Source organism: Corvus moneduloides, chromosome W, assembly GCF_009650955.1.
Source record: "Corvus moneduloides isolate bCorMon1 chromosome W, bCorMon1.pri, whole genome shotgun sequence".
NCBI lineage: Eukaryota > Metazoa > Chordata > Aves > Passeriformes > Corvidae > Corvus > Corvus moneduloides.
The window spans coordinates 3,566,594-3,592,387 of NC_045510.1; the positions used below are offsets into that span (position 1 = coordinate 3,566,594).

The 25,794-nt window shown below is 46.3% G+C and overlaps 1 protein-coding gene across 2 annotated transcripts in view; it reads left to right on the forward strand.

Annotated features, from left to right (window-relative positions):
* The window catches only part of LOC116437397 (CBP80/20-dependent translation initiation factor-like), a 484,652-nt gene that overhangs the window by 100,047 nt on the left and 358,811 nt on the right, over nucleotides 1–25,794 (forward strand). For both annotated transcript variants that reach the window (XM_032095063.1, XM_032095064.1), the window contains exons 4-6: nucleotides 4,278–4,351; nucleotides 5,263–5,367; nucleotides 23,696–23,771. In XM_032095063.1, the coding sequence (XP_031950954.1) occupies nucleotides 4,278–4,351; nucleotides 5,263–5,367; nucleotides 23,696–23,771 (255 nt within the window). The remainder of the gene's footprint in view (nucleotides 1–4,277; nucleotides 4,352–5,262; nucleotides 5,368–23,695; nucleotides 23,772–25,794) is intronic.

Sequence of the window (25,794 nt, forward strand, 5' to 3'; positions counted from 1 at the left end):
CTTCGGGCTGGCCACGAGAAAACCGATTAAAAGCACAGCAGCACCAGTCCGTTCACTGCACGAGTTGCTGAACTCAGCCGGGCAGGATGTTATCCTTCCGACGTCTGAGAGAGGAATGGCTGCGAACGCGGAATCAGAGCCGCCCGACCCAGGGGGCGGGGTGCAGGTGGGCCAAGGAGACACAGGCAGTCTGGGTGCCCGGCCGAAAGGGGCAAAGCAGACGTGCGGTCCTAAAATCCCCCTGCTGAACAGCGAAGCAACATCCGGCTGCGAAGCGGCTTCTGCGCTTTCGTCGCCTGCAGAGCCGAAGCTGGCCGGGGCTGCCGGTGGTCGGCCCTGGGAGGGGGAGAAGCACCAAGAAATGATGCAAGAAGTAATCAAAAAGCTTGCTGACTTATCTACACGAAGCATTTTGCAGTTTATCTGTAAAGATGTCCTGTGTCCGAATGATTGCATCAGCATCGCACAGTTGTTGTTAACCCCTTCACAGTTCCTGCTCTGGGAACGAACATGGAAACAGCTAGCACAAGAAGAAGCTAGCAAACATCAAAGTGACACACAAGACCCACTGTATGCACTCCAAGCTGACATGCTAACTGGGAGCGAAGCTTACGGGGCAACAGTAACACACCTGACCATGCCCATAGTCATTCATCAGTTGTCACAGACTTTTGCCCACAAAGCCTTGTTGTCAGCAGCCTTAAAGGATGCAACTGAGCTCTCTGAAGAGCTCCAAGAGCAAACGTTCCAAATACTTGCATTTGAAAATGCTAATAGGCAAACTAAGACAATTCTTGCCACGCTGCCTCAGGGAGCAGGAGTAGAGGAGATGCTCGTGCGTGCTACCCGTGCAAAACAGTCATCTCAAACAGCTGCTTTTACCGCAACACTGCAGAATGTCCTGCAACAACAGGGACAAGTCATCGCTTCAGCACTGACCAGAGGGGTGCCCAGCAAGTGGTACCATGCTACGCTTACAAGACCCCGAAGCGAGAAGGCGCAGTCAGCATCAGCTCCTGAGGAAAGTGACGCCACTACTTCAACAGCTGGAACTCTGAGACCTCCGTCCCGAGAAGCCTTGGGAGAGGCTGCAGACGTGGCTGAGTGAAGGAGCTGAGGACTTGCCAGATCCAACAATCTCTGTAGCAGGAGAAATAGCGAGACTCTGCAGCGAATGTAACAGCTGCCCTAGGTGGTTGCTAGTGACTTGTGGTGGGTGTCAGGGAACCCTCTCCAAAGACAAAACTAAGAAGGAGAATTGCATAAATTTTTGGGTATAGCATCAGACACAGAAATAGAGTAGGGAATTAGTTTTTTGACTGTCTTGAGACAAGAGCATTCGTGGACATTTTCAATCAGCTGTCCACCCATTTAGATCAAGTGAAGGCAGTCAATTTAGCTAGCATTGATGTTTTTACCTGGTACTTTAGCAGCCAGGGCTTACGCTATTTTGCATAAACTTGCTTGCTGGGAGAGGGATAAGTTAAACATAACTTCCCAGATGCTTGGTGAGTTAGGCGTAGATGTTACTAGTGTTAGACATACAATATAACAAAATTAAGTAGCCATTGATTTTTTACTATGAGCTCACAGCCACGGCTGTGAAAAGTACCAAAGTATGTGCTGTAATCTTTTTAACCACTCTGTCCTAATTCACAAGCAGATAAGTGAGTTACATCAATTAACCACCCAATTACAGAAAGAAGACAGTCTCAGCTTAAAAGGATGGTTAAAGTCACTAAGTTTAGAACCATGGCTAGTTTTATTCATGTAGCATTTAATTGCTGTAAGACTAGTAATATTATTAATAATAGTGTGCTTACTTTGCCTATGCCAATGCTTGTAAAAAATGATATACAATGTTACTACATCTGTAGCCAATCAAATATTGCCTTTACAAAAAGAAAAAAGGGGAATTGTTGCAAAATGGTTAGAGGATCAGGGACATGGATTATTGATAAAACCAGATCAATAGAAGAGCTGTGCAGGCAAAGGCCTGCATGAGAAAAAACCTCCATGGGAAAGTGCCTGTGGGAGAAACAGGCCTGAGAAACAAAAAGGGAGTTTTAAGGAGGTACAGTCCTGTGCTGATAAGATATACTGACCATGAGAAGGGAGGAGAAACTTTGATCTCTCAAAACAAAACATAAAGCTTGCCAAATGTTGTTTTTTATCTAACCCAATTATGTAGAAGTAAGAATGCGCCTTTGTAAGCTTAAACTAATTAAAGAACTGATAAGCTTGTATTCAATACTATATAAGTGCCTCTGTATTGCTAATAAACGAAGCTTGCTCTACCAATCACATTGATTGTCTGCATGGCTTCCCCCACCCGAAAGTCAGCAGTGGGGTATGATTTTTTTTCTTCTTTTAGGTCTGTTAATAAACTTCTTTATATTCTTTCAAGTTTGGTGCCTGCTTTGCGTTTCTCCTAATTCTTATCTCACAGAAGGTAAACGGTAATGAGTATTTTGGACCAAACCACTACACTAAATTGGTGTTTCTGCCCGGTTACAAACCAAACCCGCTACAATGGCTTCGTGGTGGACTTAGCAGTGCTGGGTTAATGGTTGGACTCAATGATCTTAGAGGTCTTTTCCTACCTTAATGATTCTATGATTCTATGAAATGGAAAGAGAAATGGATTTGTCTACAAGATGATAGCTGAGAAGACCTGCCCATGTGTATTTTCATTATACTGCATGAGGATGATTCTACGGATTTAGAAAACTAATTTATCTCCTTGGTGGGAGAAAATCATGCTTGCATTTGCCTAAAATAAAAAGATCAGTTTCCATAACTGATCATGAGAATTTCATATATTTCTGGTGTTTTGTTTCTTTGTGAAGACATGTTAACCTGCAGATCCCTGGAGGTTAAAATCATAGTCCATAAATCCCTTTGAAGACACCAAAAAAAGGGGAGCAATATGGCTTTGTTTGGAGTATGTGTTGTCTAAATTGATTGTACTGGGAACGGCTGTGAAGTGTGACCATTTATAACGTGCACTGAGGATGTGTGTCCTGCTCATTGGGAAAAGATTCATCACTTTATGGGCAGATTGAGGTCTGGGACTTCATTAAGAAATGCTCACATTTTTATGAGTTTTTAGTGTCTTGGTTATTATTAATAATATTTTAAAAATATAGAAATTATACAATTGCGAGTATATGGAAGCCACCTTCTCCAGCATGTTTCACCAGAGTGGGACTATTTGTGCTGAAATACTTCAATAATCTGACTATGTTCAAGATTATGAATAATCTGAAAATGCGTAAGAAATGTGGGGGGAAAATTGGTAATATGGGATTCCCTATTTGTGATGCATTTACATGTCCATCCCGTGTAAGTCTGAGTAATTTGATTTCTTGAATGGTCTTGAATTTTAAAATCTGATCTGCTTTACTTCTTCCCCTGTAAAGGGTAGAGATGGCAGCCCTCTTTCTGCAAGGAGGATATGTGAGGGCTGATGACTGTAAAGAGGCCTTGAAGGATGTGTAAGGTCTTCACCTTAGTGTTGGTGGAAGGTGTACCAGAATAACTGTGTGAACCCATTTGCTGGTGTGCATGGCAGAGGTGGCACAGTGCAGGATTCCAACGTTCCCTCCCTGTTTTTAGAGCAAGGAGAAGTCATGGCACCATGACTCCTTGAAAAAACAGGATGACTTTCCCCATCCTTATTGGTGACAGCAGGCTCTGATAGCTGCTGGTAAAGAGTATCTCCATCCTTACAGATATTCAAAAGCCATCTGGATGTGGTGTTGGGCACCTGATTTGACTAGGTGACCTTTAAAGGTCCCTTCCAACCCAAACTGTTCTATATTAGGTGGCCCTGCTTGAGCAGGAGGGCTGGACAAAATGAGCTTCAGAGGTTCCTTCCCAGCTCAACTGGTCTGTGACTCTGAAGCTGAGCGTCTTCATGACTGGAATGTCAATGTGCTCACTGGACCTTGGTGGGTCTTGAAGCTTGTGGATAGTGGGGCAGGAGGACAGGGCTGGAGTCAGAGCTGAGTCTATAAATTGTCTGCTCCATGTTGTCCACAGCTTTGTGTCCTGAAGGCTGAAACTCTCACTCCTTGCTTTCATGGTGCACTTTTGCAGTGGGCAAGGGGACTCTGCATTGCAGTGAGCATGGATTCACATAGGAGTGGAGGAGCCCACATGCAGAGCTGGAACACTTCAGCAGCTGGCAGTGGGAGAGGCTGTGCAAGGCTGTGTTGTGGTTCGGATAGCACCTTGTGCCTTCTGGCGAGTAACTGCCTTTCCCTCCCTCCTAGAATGGCAACAAGGAGAGCTCCCTTGACATGCTGGGCACGGACATCTGGGCTGCCAACACCTTTGACTCCTTCAGGTAAGTCAGTTTTAAAATGCTTTAAGGGAGAGATGAACTGTGGCCTCTCTTAGCCTTTGCCTGCATATCCATCCTGCCAGTACCCAAGTGCCAGCGAGTACCCTGCCAGTACTCACATCACTGCTCCTCCTCCTCTCCATCCCAATTTAACCTGCAGCACTAAGCACGATCAATCTACTTAAAGTATCCTATGTGCTTTGGAGAAGCTTCTGGATGGGTTTTCAGTCCAAACATCTAAACCTGGTACTGATTCAATTACTTGTAATCATCCAAGAGCTGCACAGGCAAGACTTGAGAAAGCTCTGAGTTACTGCTCCAGGTTTTTACTCTTCTTCCATTAATTGGAGGTATGATCATGTGTTGGCTTTGCAGCTACTGGAAAGAGCTCTTCAACTCCTGCTTCAACATGGGGAAAGCAGTGAGATATGCTTTCTGTCCAGTTTTATGCATCTCTCTCTCTGTGCCTGGAGCACTGCAAGAGTCTGGGGGGGTTGAGTTCCCACCTGGCACTTACTCCAGGCCATTGGAGCAGGTTGTGCAGGACCAGAGAACATTTCCATTGCATGGACCAGACCACTACCTGTTGTGATACCCCCTTTATACAGAGAGCAAGTATAGCTTGCAAGGTGTGTGCTGGATCATGCTGCATCGTATATCAAAACTAGGGGTTTAGATCAAGGAACAGGAGCTCAGCATCTCAAAAAAACCCGAGAAAAAATTAAAAGAAAGGAGATGCAGAAGTATGAAGGTTGGAGGCCTGCATCCATGCGTTCTGCAGCAGGGAGTGGTACCTTGAGAAATACCAGCTTTCCTTGCCTGTAGGCTCTGATGTGCCCTCTGGTCTTCAGCTCAGGGGTGTTTAGTTAGTAGTGGACTTTCTTTCTTTGTTTTTTCCTGTTTTTCTTTCCTAGTGGTGCAACATGGGACTTGCAGCCTGAAAAACTAGATTTCACCCAATTTCACAAGAAGCTGCAAACCACCTCCAAACACCTGTTGCCTCACATAGACAGAGAAGGGTGAGTGCCGTGCGTGCAATACCATGCTGAAAGGGACCAATTTGATTTTTATTTATGCCTCAACATATGTTATACATGAGGTGAAAAATTACTAGAGGGGCTGTACACGTGCTGCGAGCCTTAACATGCATCACGTGTTAAGGAGGCAGAAAATGAGGGGGAGCCCTGTCCCTGGGGGGACTTTGCCTGGCAGCCAATCAGGGGAGAGGAAGCTTCCGTGATTGGGCTGCAAGCGACCCTCCCCCCTTTGCCAGCGGGGCAGACTCCCGGATGTCCCGGAAAACAAAAAAATACCCAGGAAATCAAGCTATGGGAGGAGCCTTATCACATAAAAGCAGTTAACTGCGCCACAACGGGCAGCATTTTTCTTTGGGTTTCTTGGAGGGAGCAGGGGCTCACCTGGAGGGTCAGCTTGGCCCCCCTCCCCCCTTCGCCTTTTTCTCCCTGCGGTCCTGCTTCCCTGTCCGCACCTGTCCATCTGCCCTGCTTCGCCGCTTCCCTGAGGCAGCTCATTGCTGGGACAACCTAGTGCTCTGCTGTTTCCCCAATGGAGCAGCTGCCGCCTGCACCCTGCCTGCACCCAGCCCGCAGCCGTCACCGCCGCCATGTTTCCCGTCTTGCCCGTCAACAGCCCGCAGCAGACAGTCCGCAGCCGTCGTTTGCTGGCCGACGCCAAAGGCAGGCTGCCTGCCGCCGCTAGGAAATCGCGCCTGGCCGGTCACAAGAGCCGCGCAGGCTCACCGTAGCTTGCAGCACACACGCCCTATCTGCCGAGCTGACGCCGACAGGGCATCCGGGATCCTAGTGGTAAAGCTGTCCCTGTCTTCTGTTTCTCTCTCCATCTCTCTTCCCCCCCCCCCCGCTCCCTTTTCTAGCCCCCTTAAGTAGGAACACTTATCTTTCTTTATCAATAAACAGTTCTCCGATATAATATTTGCTACTTTGGCGCTTTATTTTCGTATGAGAAATCTATAAAAAAGAATTCTCCCCAACTCCCCCTTTTACAGCGGGACGGGACGTGCTCTCTGGGAAGGTCTCTAACTTCTCCCTTTTTGTAGGAATGCTAGCATGGTGGCATGGCTCATGTGGAGAACATGGGGAAAAGGTGCTGGACCACATACAGGGTTTGAGGATGCCACAGTGTATCTATCTGACTCTTCTATCATCCTGTTCTGGGCTAAAGCAGAGTTGTTCACTGTATTTTTGCCTTGCTTGGTAGAATTCAGTCTTTAGACTATGCTGGATCCAAGTTTTCTAGATCTAAGTCTCCTAAGAGTTAAACATCTCAGGATATTGGAGTAAAGATCCTGTCTTACTGCTGATCCTGGTTACAGGTGACTGGTCTTCCGCTGTTCTCCCCAGCAAGATTTCAGAGAAGGAAAGAGCATCAGTGTGATAAATGTAGATCCAAGTGTTCATCCCCTGCTAGCCATAAAACTGTGAAAATATGAAACAGCTCATTTTGGTGGTGACAGTCTCTAGGGGCTTCCATGGTATTGCTGTGTGGGGCATGCCCAGCCCCTGCCCTGGAGGGAGGCCTGCTGATAAGGATATTGCATAACCTCCCAGCAGAATCCCCTTGGAAAAGGCAGCACTTTTCAGTTAGGGTGAGAGAAAACAAGGACCATGATCCTCTGGGAGACCCTATGTAGATTCTTTGTAACCCATTGGCTTTTACCCTCTCACACCCATCCCTGTATCCCTATAAGATCTAGCCCTCTGCCCCTTTGAGCTCGGAGAACTTGTCCCTAGCCTTCCCCTTCGCAGGGGTACAGGCTAATAAAGCTGCCTCATGTGGAACTGCTATGCGGGCCTCCTGTCTCTTTCCTCCTGATCCAGCCTGGGGTTTGCCTCGCAGAACAAGAGCTGAAATCACTCTTGCTGAATCACTAAAGAGCTACTAGCCTGCTGAGAGAGGCCCCCTTTTCTGCAGAGGCACCCCGGCGGCCGAGGCATCACCACAGACCTCTGGAAGACTGTCCCTTGCAGGACACTCTCTCTGGAGCTGTCACGGCTTCCTGGGTCTGAGCCACAGACCCCATCCCGGCTGCTACATTGCTGGATTTCTCTTTGATTTTTGGTTGGTTAAGACAAATAAATGCATACTGGCACCAAGAGGATCACCGATATTGCTTAGATGACCATCACTGTTTCTCTGCAGATTCTTTGGAGAGTGAGAAACAAACACTACCTGAAAGGGGGATGTAGCAAGGTGAGGGCCAGTCTCTTCTCCCAAGTAACCAGTGATAGGACAGGAGGAAATAACCTCAAGTTGCACCAAGGGAAGTTTAGATTGGATATTAGAGAAAATTTCTTCACGGAAAGTGTCGGGGTCTCCTCCCTCTTCCATGTAGCCCTGGGAGAGGGGCCCTGAGGGGACAGAGACGGGGTTTCCTAGCCCCTGGTCAGCCTCGTTCGTCATTGGTTGGTTTGTGTTTCCCTGCGCTTGCAAAGACCCTCGGTCCGGTGATTGCAAGAGTTCCTCGGCAGAGCCCTGGCCATGCAGCTGGGGAAATAAACATCTCTGAAACATCTACCAAGAATCTGTCCATATATATTTCTTTTCCACGGGACTCCTGGTTTGATACATCATGTTACAGAATCCCCACTGTAACAAATGGTGGATAATTGCTGGCAGAACGATCCCCGATCCCTAAGCGACTGATTTGTGTAAGTAAACCCTAGAAACTTTGGATTCCTCTTCTTGGTGTTGTTTTGCTATTCCATATCTAAGCTATGGAGGAACCGTGGGAAGACTCTTGGCTCTCAGAGCTGCATATGGACATTTATCTTAAAATGATTCTTGAACAACGATTTGTAAATTTTAGCTTAATTCAAGCTCAAAAGGAACTGAAACACTTCCTGGCATGGTTGTTTAAGAACTCTTTCTATGTTTCCTGGGATTTGATTCTTACCAAAGACTTTTGGAACACCGCTTGGACCAAGTTAATTTTTGAGTCAAAATATATGCCGATGGAAGAATATTTTTGTGAATATTATTTAATTACCGAGACTGTTGAGCAATGTCAGCTGTGTCCTGGCGAAGGGAAGCCTGGCTCAGGGACCGTGCGACCGCGGCCACGTGTACCGAGCGCTCTGCAAGCAGCAGCGAGGCAGTTCCCGGGCGCGGGCGGAGCAACACGAGCTGCAGTGTCGGCGGCGGAGAAAGGCGCGGCGGGAGCAGCGCGACCCGGCGGTGCCCGCCCGGCCCCGCGCAGCGCGTGGTGGAGCGAGCCCCGTGAACGCCCAACCGAGAGGGGCGCCGTGCGGGCGGCGGCTGGCGGCGGTGGCGGCGGAGCGGAGCCGCGCCTAGCTGAGATGCGCACTGAAGCAGGGCGCGGGGGTGTAATCGCTCGGGGGCCTGGCTGAGACGCGGCTGCAGCGCCTGGCAGCGGCAGCGAACCTGCGACCAGAGGAGGCAATGCACGGAGAACTGAGTGGCGCGGCGCGGCCCGGCCCGCGTAGCCCCGAATGTGAGCCCAGGAAGAGCGCACAGACACGAGCAGCTCCGGCAGCCCGGCAGCCCCAGCAGCCCCGACAATTCCAACACGGGAGCGAGCGAAAGAGAAAGCAAGAACGCCGCGAGACAGAAAACAGCAGCCACTCGGAAAAAGGAAAAGATCATAGTAGCCAAGGTTTTAGGAATAGTAAAATGGTATAATGTTAAACAAAATTATGGTTTTATAACGAGATGTGACAACCAGCAAGACATATTCGTTCATAGAACTCCTATTAAAAAGAATAACCCTGAAAAATGCATCCCAAGCTTGGGAGATGGAGAGGTGGTAGAATTCAAAACTATACAAGGTCGAAATGGGTTACAAGCATCGCAGGTCACTGGGCCTGATGGTGTTCCTGTAAAAGGCTTTATATATGCTAAAAATTGTAGTCATGTTAGACAGTATCTCCATTATAAGCCCCCTCTACAGTCTCCCTTACCTAATCCCACCTTTCCCTTTTACCCTATGTCCTATTACCCCCAGTGTATTCCCAATCCGTTTTTTCATCCATGGTTTCCCTCACAAAACCATGCTTTTGCCAATTATTTCCCCAAAAATCCCTTTCCAATGCCGAGTGGAGGATGAAAAGGGGGAGGTGTGGAAGGTATCTTTTCAGCTTTATATCGGCTAGCGCTTGTATTTCAATGCCTTAGAAAGCCTCGAGCAGCCTAGAGAGGTAGCACAGGCGATCTAGCACTTTAATAGCTCTAAAATCGGTACCTGTATCAGCTGCAAAGCAAATACCATCAGCAGAAGCAAAGAGGGAGAAATATAGCTCCCTGCTTGCTCAATTTCCTGCAGTTAGAAGCTTTCAAATGAGACAGACAACCAGAGATGTTCACAGGAAGATAGCTGAGCCAAGAGAGGTCGGGGCCTCCCTCGACCATCTTTTTTATTAGGAGAAGGGGAAAGGGGAGGACTGGGCGGCGGACCCGGGGTGACCGGCCAATCAGATACTGCGAAAGAGTTTGAGTTACATTTGGTTTTGCCCGAGCTTAGAACAAAGGAGCTCAGAGCATGTGGCAGGGGCAAGTGTCTTTGGGAGGGGGAGGGGAAGCTCAGAACAGGCAGCAACAATTCCCTATTTTTTTTTCTTTAAAGCTGGGTTGTAACTCTTAGTAACTTAGAAGTGCATAGAACAGTAACAAAACAACAGTGCAAAATATAATTGGAATCTATCGTCCCTACAACTCGACAGTACCTAGGATGCCTTTAAACTAGTTCCCCAGTCAAAACCCAGGGGGTTAGTCAGGACATCTATGGTATGGAGTATCTGGACGAAGATTTACAAAGTACAGTGCAAAACGTGAGTGCAAAACAGTGCAACTTAACTTAAGGGATTAACATCAAAATCTGCAGTAGGGGGTTTACATGAGGGTGCAAAATCAGGATCCCTTTTACGGCGTCTCCTCCAGGAGGCAGTTTTAACCTCCTTAACTTTTGAGGAAGTGACATAAGGTTTTACCCATTTCCCTGGGATCCATCTCAGTCCTTGAGGGGTAGATACACTGGCATACTCATGTCCCCAAGTTACAAGTTTGTATGGTCCTTGGATTTTTTGAGCCTCTGGGTCCCGGATCAGGACTTCTGGATTTTCCTTCAGTTTCTGTCTCCTGGTGTTCTGGAAATGACGATAGATGGGAGGGTTTGGATCCTTGAAGGTGCCATTCAGGAAGTTTATGGTAAACAATGCTTTGCTGAGTCTGAGGACAGGTGAGTTGAGTTTAGTGGTCCCTGATTGTTGTAGCAGCATTCGCTTGAGGGTTTGATGGGCACGTTCAACAATGCCTTGTCCAGTTGGGGAGTGAGGAATACCTGTAACATGTCGAAATCCCCACTGCTGATGAAAGTTTTTAAACTCCTGAGAGGTGTAGGCAGGTCCATTGTCAGTTTTTATGACCTCAGGTATACTGAGCACAGCAAAAGCTTGGACAAGATGTTTTTCAACATCCTTAGCTTTCTCACCTGCATGTGCAGAGGCATACATAGCACCAGAGAAGGTATCAATAGAAACATGAACATATTTTAATCTCCCAAATTCAAGGAAATGTGTGACATCCATCTGCCACACTTCACCGCTATTGATGCCTCTGGGATTGACCCCCATGCCTAGTGATGGAAGCTGTAGCTTCTGGCAGTTGGGACATGTTGCCACTATTGCTTTTGCCTGCAACCGTGACAGATGGAACATGCGGATAAGAGCAGGAATATTTTGATGGTACATAGCATGGCTCAATTTTGCTTGTTCAAAAACTTGGGGGAGCTTTGGTAAGTTGGCTGATAGAACTACGTCTGCTGGCAGAGCCAGACCATCAGCTCTACGATTACCTTCCGCAATAAATCCTGGCAGGTTTGTATGTGACCTCACATGCATGACAAAATAGGGATGGTCTCTGTGGGAAACCAGATAAATTAATTTTGAGAGCAAATCATAAATTTTTTGTTTGAGATTTCTTTTAGGAGAGCATGCTCAGCTCTAACAGTTACTCCAGCTACGTATGCTGAGTCTGTGACCAAATTAAAGGGTTCTTTGAACCTCTCAAATGCTCTAACAACAGCTGCTAATTCAGCTACTTGTGATGATCCCTGGATTACCTCGATGTCAGATTCCCACTTTTGCGTCTTTGGATTTTTCCATGTGACCACGGACTTTTTACTTTTTCCTGAGGCATCGGTAAAAACGGTCATCGCATTGAGGGGTTTTCTACTTTGAATCTCTCAAGGGATAAAAGAGAATGCCAGATTAAACATGTCATGTTTTGGGTAATGATTGGAGATTTGGCCTGAGTAACTATCTAATGCAAATTGTAAATTTATATTATTTTGAAGTAGGTGATCTAATGCGTCAGTTGTGACAGGTAAGTAGATGCATGCAAAGTCACATCCTGCCAGGGTGCGGAGCCTTGCTCTACCCTTCATGATAATTTTTGCCATTAGTTCTTGTGGCTGTGTGATGGTTTTAAGAGGTTGGAGTGGAAGGAATACCCATTCAGTTATGATGAGGGGTTTCTTCTGCTTTTTGTCCCCCTGAAATATGAGGCTGTGAAAGCGTGGTACCTTCCCTAGAATGACCAGCTTAAAGGGTAGGGAGAGCTGATACCTGTGTGCTTGTCTGGTGGAAATGAGCTCTTGTATCTTTCTGAGAGACTGCCTTGCCTCTTCTGTCAGGGATCTAGGGGATGCTGGACTGCCTTCCCCTTTTACTAGATTTGCAATAGGAGCTACATCCTGTGTGGTGAGTCCTAACCAGGACCTTAAATACTTCAGTGTCCCACAGATCTGTTGCACTTCCTCTAATGTTTTTGGGTTATTATTAATGGTGACAGGTGTTGGGGTGATAGAGGTATCTGTGATTTTGAGTCCGAGGTATTTCCAAGGGCTTGTTCTCTGCATTTTTTCAGGTTGTAATTCAAAGCCCTTGGCCTCTAGGGCCTCAACCACCATGTTAAGTGTCTGCTCGAGATACTGATTATTGGGAGCACATACCAGCACATCATCCATGTAATGTAGGATGATGGCTTTCTCTGCTTTGGCACGGATGAGAGGTAAAATTTTAGCAATATACTCTTGGCAGAGAGTTGGGGAATTTTTCATACCTTGGGGAAGCACAAGCCAATGATAACGTTCCATGGGAGTTTCACGATTAATAGAGGGCACAGAAAATGCAAATCAAGGGGCATCTGCATGGTGGAGTGGAATATGAAAGAAGCAATCTTTAATGTCAAGAACAGCTAAATGCCAATATTGTGGGAGCATTGAAGGTGATGGCATACCTGGTTGAAGGGGTCCCATGTCTTCAGTAACCTTATTAATTTCTCTAAGATCTTGGAGGAGCCTATATTTGTTCTTTCCCAGTTTTTGTATTACAAACACGGGTGTGTTCCATGGGCTGTTAGTTGGAACTATATTTCCTTTAGCCAATTGTTCAGCTACTAATGTTTTGAGTGCCTCTAAGTTTTCTTTTCTTAGCGACCATTGGTTAACCCACACTGATTCATCCATTTTCCAAGTTAATTTCTGTGGATGGCACTCTGCTCCAGCGGCCGCAAGGGAAAATTTTGATGTCTAGGGATGATATCAATTTTTGTTCCCCACTGAGACATGGCATCCCTTCTCCACAGGGTGAATTTGGTGTCCAGGACATACGGACGAAGTGTCGCTATTTGTCCTTCAGGACCTTCAATTTGAATGGTGTGTTTGGATTGCTTTGCAATTTGGGTACCTCCAATCCCATGTATGATGCCCTGAGATTGCAATTCCCATTGCGCAGGCCACTTATCAAATGGAATAACAGACACATCAGCACCTGTGTCTATCATTCCCATTATACGGATTTTATGTGATTTGTGATGGAGCTTACATTCTATTACAGGTTTGTCGTTTCCCAAAACCTCAGTCCAACAGATGGCTGGGATATGACCATCTGTGGGCAGGTATTTGGGCAGTGGAATGGCCTGTGCAATGACTTGACCCTTTGGCATAAAGTACGGTGGATATATACATTTTACAATTAGTTTAGAACACCCGTTCTGATCCACTTTCATGAGTGTGGGTGTAACCTCTATCCCAGCAGGTGTTTCCCGAGTGTCCCCAATAACAAAAAGGTATGTAAAGTCTTGCATGTGGTCCACATTGTGGAATGAGATGGGTATTACGGTCTGTTTGTTGTTGTTGAAATGGTGTGCTTTATCACAGGTTACCTTAAACCTGAGTCCAGAAGTCCAAGTTGCTTTGTCTGCAGCCCTATTTATGTCTGAATGCAGAGATGTTAGGACGCGTTGAGTCGCTAGTTTCCCTGCTGTTGACTGTTACAGCAGGGATTACTGTAACACGCATATATCAAACCATGAGTCCCGTGGAAAAGAAATATATATGGACGGATTCTTGGTAGATGTTTCAGAGGGATGTTTATTTCTCCAGCCGCATGGCCGGGGCTCTGCCGAGGAACTGTGTTAGTCACGGGACCAAGGGTCCTTCTGCCCGCGCAGGGGAACACAAACCAACCAATGGGGAACAAGGCTGAGCAGGGGCAGGGAAACCCCGTGTCTGTCCCCTCAGGGCCCCTCTCCCAGGGCTACATGGTGGGGGAGGAGACCCCAACATCTCACCAGTTTTATTTTAATAAAAGGAGAATGAAAACAACAGGATAAACATAACATGAACAGTTTCAAAACAAAACAAGCCACCCTCCTGAGTCTTTAAATGTCCAAACAGATTCTGTGGAACATCTTAGGGCTGACAGAAGGGAGACAGGACTCTCTGAGCATGCTTTGTGGGGCAACTGAGGCAGGAGAGGGTTTAACTTCTTCCCTCCCCCTTTTCATCCCCCACTCGGCATTGGAAAGGGATTTTTGGGGAAATAATTGGCAAAAGCATGGTTTTGTGAGGGAAACCATGGATGAAAAAACGGATTAGGAATACACTGGGGGTAATAGGACATAGGGTAAAAGGGAAAGGTGGGATTAGGTAAGGGAGACTGTAGGGGGGGCTTACACTGGAGATATTATCTAACATGACTACGATTTTTAGCATATATAAAGCCTTTTACAGGAACACCATCAGGCCCAGTGACCTGCGATACTTGTAACCCATTTCTACCTTGTATAATTTTGAATTCTACCACCTCTCCATCTCCCAAGCTTGGGATGCATTTTTCAGGGTTATTCTTTTTAATAGCAGTTCTATGCATGAATATGTCTTGCTGGTTGTCACATCTCGTTATAAAACCATAATTTTGTTTAACATTATACCATTTTACTATCCCTAAGATCTTAGCTACTATGATCTTTTCCTTTTTCCGATTGGCTGCTGTTTTCTGTCTCGCTGCGTCTTTGCTCTCTCTTTCGCTCGCTCCCGTGTTGGAATTGTCTGGGCTGCTGGTGCCTGCGCGTTCTTCCTGGGGCCGCGTTCGAGGCTGCGCGGGTCGGGCCGGGCCGCGCCGCTCAGTTCTCCGTGCATCGCCTCCTCTGGTCGCAGCTTCGCTGCCGATGCCAGGCGCTGCAGCCGCGTCTCGGCCGGGCTCCCGAGCGACGACCCCCCCGCGCCCCGCTCCAGCGCACGTTTCGGCTGGGCGCGGCTCCGTTCTACTGCCGCCAGCCACCGCCCGCGCGCCGCCCCTCTCAGTCAGGCGTTCATGGGGCTCGCTCCACCACGCACTGCGCGCGGCCGGGCGGGCACCACCGGGTCCCGCCGCGCCTTTCTCCGCCGCCGACACTGCGGCTCGCTTGGCTCCGCCCGCACGTGGGAACTGCCTCGCTGCTGCTCGCACGTGGCCTGGGCCGCACGGTCCCTGCGCCAGGCTTCCCTTCACCAAGACACAGCTGACATTGCTCAACAGTCTCGGTAATTAAATAATATTCACAAAAATATTCTTCCATCGGCATGTATTTTGACTCCAATATTAACTGTGTCCAAACGGTTTTCCAAAAGCCCTAGGTAAGAATTAAATCCCAAGAAACATAGAAAAAGTTCTTAAACAACCATGCCAGGAAGTGTTTCAGTTCTTTTTGAGCTTGAATCAAGCTAAAATTTACAAATCGTTTTTCAAGAATCTTTTCAAATTTAAGATAAATGTCCATATGCAGCTCTGAGAGCCAAGAGTCTTCCCACGGTTCCTCCATAGTTTAGATATGGAATAGCAAAGCAAAAACAAGAAGAGGAATCCAAAGTTTCCAGGGTTTACTCACACAAATCAGTCGCTTAGGGATCGGGGATCGTTCTGCCAGAAATTATCCACCATTATGTTGCAGTGGGGATACTGCAACATGCATATACCAAACCAGGAGTCCCGTGGAAAAGAAATATATATGGACGGATTCTTGGTAGATGTTTCAGAGATGTTTATTTCTCCAGCCGCATGGCCGGAGCTCTGCCGAGGAACTGTGTCAGTCACGGGACCAAGGGTCCTTCTGCCCGCGCAGGGGAACACAAACCAACCAATGGGGAACAAGGCTGAGCAGGGGCAGGGAAACCCCATGTCTGTCCCCTCAGGGCCCCTCTCCCAGGGCTACATGGCAGGGGAGGAGACCTGAACAGTTGACCGGGGGAAACAGTATTGGAGAGGTTTTATCAGCAGTTATAATTGTTCTGCAATTGCGAGCTACGTCCCTTTTTCTGACAACGATAGCATGTAAAGTTACTACGCGATTGAGTTTCTCCTGTACCCGTAACATTCTCTACAACCTCCCCAACCATCCCCACTTTTTTCAAAAAGGGAACAGCTGTGTTCAGCTGCACCTTCTTTGTACAGACTTCGAGGATGGATTCAACAGTAAGAGGAGGATGCAGAGGGAGAGTGAGGATGACTTGTTTGCAAGCATCATTCGTATTCACTTGGAGAAGTTCGAGTAGGAGCGCTTGTTGGAGGTCATGATTAGGGGCCCGGGAAGACACAGCTTCGCACAAACAGTTATAAAAGTGAATAATATTTTCATTTGGCAATTGCTTGATGATGGTATAATGAGAATTAGGAGTTTGAGATGGTAATAATGTTAAGGCCTTTTCAGCAGCACGTGTGATTTCAGTACGAACTGAACGAGGGAGAAACATTGCTTGTTTTTGAGGATTTGCCATATTATTGTCACCAGATAAAAGGTCTAATGTGATATAATTATTCTCAAAGTCCAGGCAATTATCTGGAGTTTGCCACAAAATTTTCAATAAATCAGATACAATTATTTTCCATTGCTTTTTCCACATCATAAAATCACCAGGTGTGAGAAGAGTTTGCATCAATGTAAGTAAATCATGAGGTACAAGTAAGTGAGGTGCAAAAGTAGCACTTAAAAGGCTCTTAAAATAATTACTCTGCATTCCAAACTCCTTAATTGCCTTACACAAATCTTTAATATTAGAATAAGGAAAGGGTTTCCGGTCAGGGTTTGCTGCATTGCTAGTACGAGAGAGTGTAGTAGAAGCAGTTGGAGTTACTTCCTGGTAGCCATGGGTTCCCGGATTTAGAGAGGTAGTCACAGGACTGTGGGAACTTGAGGCGGGACAATGGGAAGCAGGGGCGGGCAGTGGAGGGGCAAGGGAGGAGAGTGGAGGCGGGGACACGGCCGGAGGAGGGGAGGGGTTGGGGGCGGGGTTGTGGGAGGCAGGGGCGGTACTTGAGACATGGGTGGGCACAGAGGGAGGGGTGAAACACGACGCTGTGGGGGCGGGGTTAGGGGCGGGGTCAGGTTGTGACGCGGGAGTGGGAGGGGATCGGGACAAGAAGGGATTTGTGGGGTGGGGGAGAAAGGGATTGTAGGACGTGTAGTTTGGAGATGAAGAAACATTGCGTCCGCCATTATTGGAGACAAACAAACTCTGAGAAAAGGGGTTGGGGGGAGGGGTTTTTTCCCAGGCTGCGAGCACATGGCAATGGCTGTCCCTGGGAACAAAGAGATCATGGGAGAAAGGGTTTTTACGCACGCTTGAAACATGAGGGCTAGAAACTGGGGAAAAAGGAGTGGAGAAAAGGGGTTGGAAAGGTCCTGGGACGGGCTCCGGATTCCCGTCCAAGGCAGGGTTCTGAGGAAACACGGGTGAGCCAGGAGGACGATAGCTCTCCTGTGCTGAGAAGCAGTCTGCTCTAGCTGTGTTTTCCAGCATAGGGGAAGAGGGGTCCGGGACACAGGGGTTGGAAGAGGGTGTAAGGGAATTAACAGGAGGTTTTTGCAGAGGCTTTTCATGTACTGCTTTTTTCTCCAGCAAAGTATAACTTAGGAGAGGAAAGAATTTTGAAACTGTTTCATCGCCTGCACGCCTAAGGGAGGAGAGTTTTCTCCCCACCTTATCCCAAAATTCAGCAGATCTTATGTCTTCGGAAGTCAGATTAGGAAAGTACTGAAAAAGCCATTGTACAAAAGATTGAACTAGATTTTTAGGGTATTTATGCCCAGTACAAGAAAGGTAGCTTTGAACTTGGTGGTATATTTCTCTATGGTGTGCAGAAACTTCAGATCCCATTACGAATGCCCCATCACAAATCCTCAGCCTCTTATTCGCAAAAAGGAGGAAAAAAAAGAGAAAGTTTGCACCGGCACCAGCTTAAGACAGGAGCCCCTAAACCAGCAGGGAAATACTCACCAGGATTCTGGATTTATCACAGGAAAGCAGGTCCGGAGAAAAAAAACATGCGAGAAGGGTCTTCTGCTTACCAGCCGTTCCCTCGCCACGTAGTGTGGGGGAGGGTACAGGCTGAGGCTCTGGGCTCGATGTTACACAAAAAGTAACAGCTCGCTACACAGAGCTGGCACAGCAGGACGTGCAGAGCTAACTCCAGCAGACACACAGCTGCCGGGACACCCTGAAAGTCTCTCAGAACCGGAGTTCAGAGATAGCACGTTGGGCGCCAAATGTGGAAGGTATCTTTTCAGCTTTATATCGGCTAGCGCTTGTATTTCAATGCCTTAGAAAGCCTCGAGCAGCCTAGCGAGGTAGCACGGGCGATCTAGCACTTTAATAGCTCTAAAATCGGTACCTGTATCAGCTGCAAAGCAAATACCATCAGCAGAAGCAAAGAGGGAGAAATATAGCTCCCTGCTCACTCAATTTCCTGCAGTTAGAAGCTTTCAAATGAGACAGACAACCAGAGATGTTCACAGGAAGATAGCTGAGCCAAGAGAGGTCGGGGCCTCCCTCGACCATCTCTTTTATTAGGAGAAGGGGAAAGGGGAGGACTGGGGGCGGACCCGGGGTGAGCGGCCAATCAGACACTGCTGAAGAGTTTGAGTTACATTTGGTTTTGCCCGAGCTTAGAACAAAGGAGCTCAGAGCATGTGGCAGGGGCAAGTGTCTTTGGGAGGAGGAGGGAAAGCTCAGAACAGGCAGCAACAGGGAGGGAAGAAATTAAACCCTCTCCTGCCTCAGTTTCCCCACAAAGCATGCTCAGAGAGTTCTGTCTCCCTTCTGTCAGCCTTAAGATGTTCCAGAGAATCTGTTTGGACATTTAAAGACTCAGGAGGGTGGCTTGTATTGTTTTAAAACTGTTCTTGTTATGTTTATCCAGTTGTTTTCAATGTTAAGTTTTAAATCTCTTTTTGTTAAAAATAAATGGGTGAAATGTTGGGGTCTCCTCCCCCTTCCATGTAGCCCTGGGAGAGGGGCCCTGAGGGGACAGACACGGGGTTTCCCTGCCCCTGGTCAGCCTCGTTCCCCATTGGCTGGTTTGTGTTTCCCTGCGCGGGCAGAAGGACCCTCGGTCCGGTGATTGCAAGAGTTGCTCGGCAGAGCTCCGGCCATGTGCCTGGAGAAATAAACATCTCTGAAACATCTACCAAGAATCTGTCCATATATATTTCTTTTCCACAGCTCTCCTTGTTTGGTACATCGTGTTGCAGTATCTGCACTGCAACAGGAAAGGGTTGTCAAGCCCTGAAACAAGCTGGCCAGGGAAGTGGTAGAGTCACCATCCCTGGAGGGATTTAAAAGACATGTAGATGTGGCACTTGGGGACATGGTGTAGTGGTGTGATCGGCAGTGCTGGGTTAAGAGTTAGACTTGAACTTAGAGGTCTTTTCCAACCTAAATGATTCTATTCTATCATTTGGGATTTCCTCTCCTTGTCGTTCAGGACATATGTGAAGGAAAAAATCAGAACAGGTCTAAAAGATGGGGTTGAAAAGATTGCAGGTGATGTATCATTGCCACTTTGCATGTGGGGATTGAAATCCTCTCTCAGAAGTTATTCTGTTGATACGTTGGTTTTGCCAAAGTACTGGCCAATACCATATGTCTGGGCTGCACATCTTCATTAGAAACACCAGGCCAGCAATCCCACCCCAGCCCAGGCTCAGCATCTGCAGAAGACTTCTATACCATATAGTGACAGGCAGGTTCACACAACTAGATAAGACTTTTTTTCCTGCACTGTTAATATTTACTGTAGGTATACAAGCAGAAATTTTCAGAATATTTGAAACAATGTGACACTAAATTTTTAAGTCACTATGTGCCTTAGACATGTTTACTCCCATTTTTACAGATGGTTTTGACAAATATGATGAAGTGCCCTCTGTAAAATAAGATATAATATGCTCCATGGTTGATGGCACTTGCCAGGTGATCCTGCCAGTGACACCTGCTACGAATAGGGAGAATGCAGCAGGGTCTGCTTTGTGGTTTGCCTCTGGTTCCTGGTGTACTGTGAATGCCCAGGATGAAAACAGGTAGAGAAAGCAGTGTGGAGGTGAGACATTTAATTACTCCTAAATATTACCGCTGTAAAACCTGAATAAGAATTAGTGTATACACAGAAAAGTTAAACAGCTGCTGTCAGCACAAGCAATGCATCTCCCAAAATGCAAGTCATATGAGTAACCTCTGTTAAAATACGGAAAGCACAGACAAAATTGTTTTAATTTTTTAAGTTGTCTGTATTGTGCATTCATCAGTTCTCTGTGCAAATATCTGTGCTGAGCATGATTCAGTTTGCTGAACCAAGAATCTCCACCTGCGAGCTAGGCATTTTCCCTCTTGCTTGAGTGGAGTTTTTTAACATGCTAGGTGTGCAATGAACAAATTAATAGAAAAAAAAAGGAAAGATGCCATTCAGTATGTTTTCTGCACTGTAAGTACCAAAGGGACCATTTTATTCCTTAGTCCAATCACTTGCCCAAGGTTGGCCATGTAGCTGTATTGAGTTGATTGACATTGTCACATTTGCTTGGAGGAAGCATTTTCCTCCAGAAAGACATCTGATTTTATTGGAAGATTCTGAGTTTGGTTGTATGATGAATAATCAAAGCAGAGTGGCTAAGGAAAACCAGGGAACTGTACCTAATTTCTGATCTGAATTAATCTGCCTTTAATTTCCAGCATTAGCTCTTGCTTTGCTTTTACTCTTCCAGTTTTTAGCAGGTTGGGTTTGTAACCAGGGAGAAACACCAATTTAGTGTAGTGGTTTAGTCCAAAATACTCATTACTGTTTACCTTCTGTGAGATAAGAATTAGGAGAAACGCAAAGCAGGCACCAACCTTGAAAGAATATAAAGAAGTTTATTAACAGACCTAAAAGGAGGAAAAAAAAATACACCACACCATCAGAACTCTTCTCCTCCCTCCACCTTCCTCCCTTCTCCCACTGACAATGTAAAAAGACAACCCTTGAGATGTTCAGGCTGTTTACCACTTCCATAATAGCCTTGTTCAGTCCATTTAGGAAGAGGAGTCTCTCTTGCTCATGCTATGAACACATTATCACAACGAGACAGCCGCCCACTTCCAAATAACTTTGTTCAGTCCATTTAGGAAGAGGAGTCTCTCTGCTCGCATGTGAGTCCCTTCCCACGACTTGCAGCTTTTCCCACAACTGCTTTCGAGGGTCCACTCTTGAAGGTTTTTGGGGTACAATTTTAAGGTTGAGCCGTTCAGAAACAAAAGTTCTCTTCACCCATCTCTGGGAGCATTTCATCTCTAAGAACAGAGGCCCTCCTCCTTCCCTGGGAGCAAAGGGTCTTCCTCATCTTCATCTTTAGGACTATCTCTGGGAGCATCTCTAGGAATTGAGGTTTTCTCCTTTCCCATTTGGAGCAAAAGTCCTCATCGCTTCCATCTCTCCCTGTTCAAACTTCTCATGAAATTACGGCTGTGTCAGCATCTGCCTATCTCAGCGCAGGTGCTTTTGCTCACAAGTACAAGTTGAACACTCCACCCCCCATATCTTCATGAAATTACAACAGGATACTCTGATATATCATAGCTTCACAACAGAATTTCAGCTTTAAGCATGTCCTCTCTCTCTTCCCTCAGGTTTTCAGCTCTTCACAGCAATAAAAGGGTTAATTTCACCTAGGCCTTGCAGCTGGAATGTGGCTTATCACTGTCGGTCACATGACCTCTGCCGGACAGCAGGCAGCTTTAGCTGAAATCTTGGCCTTGGCCGCAGTGGAGAGGGGGGAAGCCGAGCTGCTCTGGCTGCCCACAGCCCTGCTGGCGGGGGTTCCATGGGTGGAACAGGGCCCATCGGCTCCAGGATGGCTGTGGCCCAGCCTGGCCTGGCCTGAGCAGGGCCTGGGCTGGGCCCACTGGCCCCCGCACGGGGCCTGCAGCCACCTGTCCCAGCACCGGAAACGAGACAGAGCTGTGGGGGGGGGGGGTTGTCTATTCTTAAGTGTGTATCACAGAGGCGGTCACAATTTTAAGTGGCTTAAAGAATTGTCCATATTCAAACTGGTCAGCTGATAGGTTCTATCAGGTCATGGGCGAAGCTGCAAGCACTCCTTTGCGAGAACATCACTTCCAAGACTATGCTAGCTAACCCATGGCACAGTTCAAAAAACCTTTTGTAGCTGATATTTTCTCTTCATTCCAGATATCTCCCAAGCCCATGTATTACTTTAGTTTTTTCTGTACTCTAAGAAATTTCTCTCTTTGAAACATGACTGCCAATGCTGCCTGCGGTCCTGTAGTTCCGGCTCAGATGTGCATGCTGTCTCTAGAGGAAAGCTACCTTCATCCTCCTAATCCCTGTATCCTCATCCCCTGCCTTTATGCCACAGTCTGGCATCAGACATTCAACCTGGGACAGTCTCCAACCTTTTTAGACAACCTTTTCCTACAATATGGTTGCACATTCTGTACCTGCAACTGATTTTACTTGTCCCCAGATGTTTTACTTGATTTTTATAATATATAAAAATATATATACAAATATTTATTTACATATATATACATTCTATATTTTTCCCTTTGTAAATTAAAGTCACTATTTCATCTATGAGGGAAAGTCAATTGTTGAACACCTCTGATTTCCCATAAATCATAGAATCACAGAATGGTTTGGGTTGGAAGGGGCCTTCAAGACCATCTTGTTCCAACCCCCCTGTTATGGGGAGGGACACCTTCCACTACATCAGGTTGTAATTAGGGTGTTAATTAAATTAATTTTTTCCCTTCAGCTTGCTACTTTTTCAGCTTAGTACTTCAGCACATGCCATTTTTCTGTTTTTTCCCCCATTTGCTGTAATTCCACCAAAATATGTTGTTCTCTGACTTCCAGGCACTGATTACCTGTGTCTGCTGCTATCAAAGTTTCTGTTTAATATGTTATTTAACAAGATATTGATCAAAAAATACATTATCATTCTTGCATAATAAAAAAGATTGCCTCAATTGTTTATAAATGCAGAAGTATGATATTTATTGACCATTTTTTCTTCTTCTGTATTGTTACAAATTCTCTGCATCCAGTTAGTAATTATCTTTGGAATGGTTTTGTTCCTTTCTTGATACAAAAAAGTCCTTTACCTGCCAGCTTTGTGTTTGGTCTGTGAGTGCTTGGCTTCTCACTCCAATTATTTTTACTTTCAAATTGTATGTTTGTGTTTATACTGATTGCTGTTTGCTGTCTGAGATGTATGTTTGTGCTTGTTTACCAACGCCTTTCTCAGACATGGAACTGGAGCTCCTGTGGAAGACCAGCAAATGAGAAGTGAAGTGCTTCAAAGGAAACATTTTTCATTACTTTTTGTGTTCTTTTTTTTTTTTTTTTTTGTCCAGATGGGCTGTGCTTTTGGTTTTCCTTGAACTGGGAATCGAATCACCCAACGCCACTGCTCAGGATTGCCTTTGGTTTTCTCACTGCTGCTATTACCAAAAACCATTTGAATGCTGTGGCAGGTGGTACAGGTGCAGGACTGAGAAAAGCATTTAATTTTGTATTAACGGCTTTGTGCCTTCGTGGGAGTGTTTTGAAGGCACAGCATACTCGCTTCAGAAAGCCTCTTTGTTTTCATGAGGGTCTTTTGCAGTAAGAAGCAATCTTCCCCATGTGCCATAATAGAAAATTAGCTTTGGCTCCAGTGAGGTTTCACGTGGTTTTGTTTGTTTTCTTCTTGCCACAGGCTTGGAAAAGGGAAATTCGAAGATGGTGATAGCATCAACTTGAATGACATAGAGAAAGTCCTTCCAGTGTGGCAGGTAGGTGATGAGGACATCTCCTGCCCATGCTATGGTGGAGACCAGCAGTTCCTTCCCTGCCTTACCTATCCTTACAAAACCCTTCCCAGAAGTGGGAAAACTGCTGGGTTGGATGTGCCAAGCTATGGTCCTTTGGGGTTTATGATGGAGAATTATGCCTGTGGTTTCAGCAAGGCTTGCAATGACCCTTGATGCTGGGTGAGGGCAGTTATCATGTAGATTTCATTGGGAGGTGAAATATTGAGGACAGTATATATACATGCATACATATATATAGGTATATGTACACAAAGCTCATATATTTTAGGAAAGGAGATTTTGAAAAGCATCAACCCTCCTGACAGCTCCAAAATAAATTGCTGCCAGGAAGCCAGCAGTGATGGTGTGCTGACTCGGGTGTTTCCCCTATGCAGTGTACGTATGTTTGTATGCAGTGGTCATCCACTTGCATGTTTTCTCCAGCCTGTTCCTTCTCCAGATCTCTCTATACAGCCCAGTTTCAGTAGTTCTGGTTAAATGACCTTTAATGTTTGGATGTTGGGAAATAGCAGAATGAGACCCTCAGTTAAAAAGTCTAATTGAATAAGTCAATTTGTCAGCATCATATAATTTTTCACTTTCCAGAGCCCTAGTCCTCAATGGATCTGAGTGTCCTGGGCTGGGCAAGTTTCTGAGGATGCTCAGCATGTTTTTGCTGAAGTCTCCTCTTTGCCTTCAGAGGGAAGGGTGGAAACATCTCATGTGCTGTGGTAGTGTTACCCTTTCCAGTGCTGAGCAAAAAGCTCGTTGGGCTTCTTGCTCATGCATCATGTGAGAAAAAGCTTTGCTCATCCTGAAAAACATGGGATGATCTGCCTTATTGTTTCTTTTGGGTGAGCTAGCTGGCACTAAATACACAAATCAGTGGAAGGAGTGGAGAAGTGCTGCTAACTTTGCCAGGAAGCCTGCAGCTGCTTCCTGCTCAGTCTCTTCCATGCTTGATATGTCTGGACTTTAGGTCACAGGAAGAAAACATCAGGTTCAGCTGATACAGACCCCAGTAATTCTGCAAAATAAGGTGATTTTCCCTGAGGAATAATTGGAAATGAGAAATCAAACCATCTTTGATGAAAGGTGTCAGCAATTGAATCATGGACCCAGACCGGCAGGGAATCTGAATCGTTTATTCAAAGGAATGAGCTGGTTTTATACACTTTTCTAAGGAACAATATTTCTTTATATGGTAGTCTTTACTATGTGACCTATCCCGTGTTGCCACATCAGCAACACACTTCCTTCTATAGGATGATCACTTGCTGTTTACCCATCCGTCAGCTCTCGGCAGGCTCCTCTCTGTAGGGGTCTGCCGTGTGACACCTCCTCCCCCCAGGGTCCGGTGGAGACAAGCCTCTGTGTGCCGTCATGTGCTCCTTTGTGCTGCCATGTGCCTCTGCAGGCAGGTTTTACAGCTCACAACCCAATTGTCTCTTAAAATTCCCCATAAAAGGAACTTATTTTCTTCTCTAGAGTTTAACTTTCAGTCAAAAAGTATTAAATAAGCCAGACCCTCCTAGTCTGGTTATCACCTGATTGTGTCCTAACACCAAGTTGTCATCTTATCTTGTCCTAACACTGATGCCTTGAAGTGACTACTTGAAAACAGAGGCTAGACGAGATTAAGAGAATAAAAGCAGTATTTATTTGAAGAGCCTTCAAAGGTACACCTTGGACAGTCAAGAGGCTACACCCAAGATGGACCCTGGGTCACAGGTTTTTCACACTTTTATAAGTTTGGTTCATTTGCATATAAGCGTTAATTCTCCAATTACAATCTCAGGCAATGAAGTAATTACCCCCAGTTCCCCCCCCCCCCCCCCCCCCCCCTCCCCGGTTCAAAGGCTTTAGTTTACATATTTTGGGGCCTGGGACAACAAGGTGTGCTTGAAGTGCAAACCTAGAGAGGGTTTGTTATGTCTAACCAGAATGAGGGAACAGTAGCTAACAGGCTATATGAAGTTTCAGAGTTATATACTAAGCAGTACAG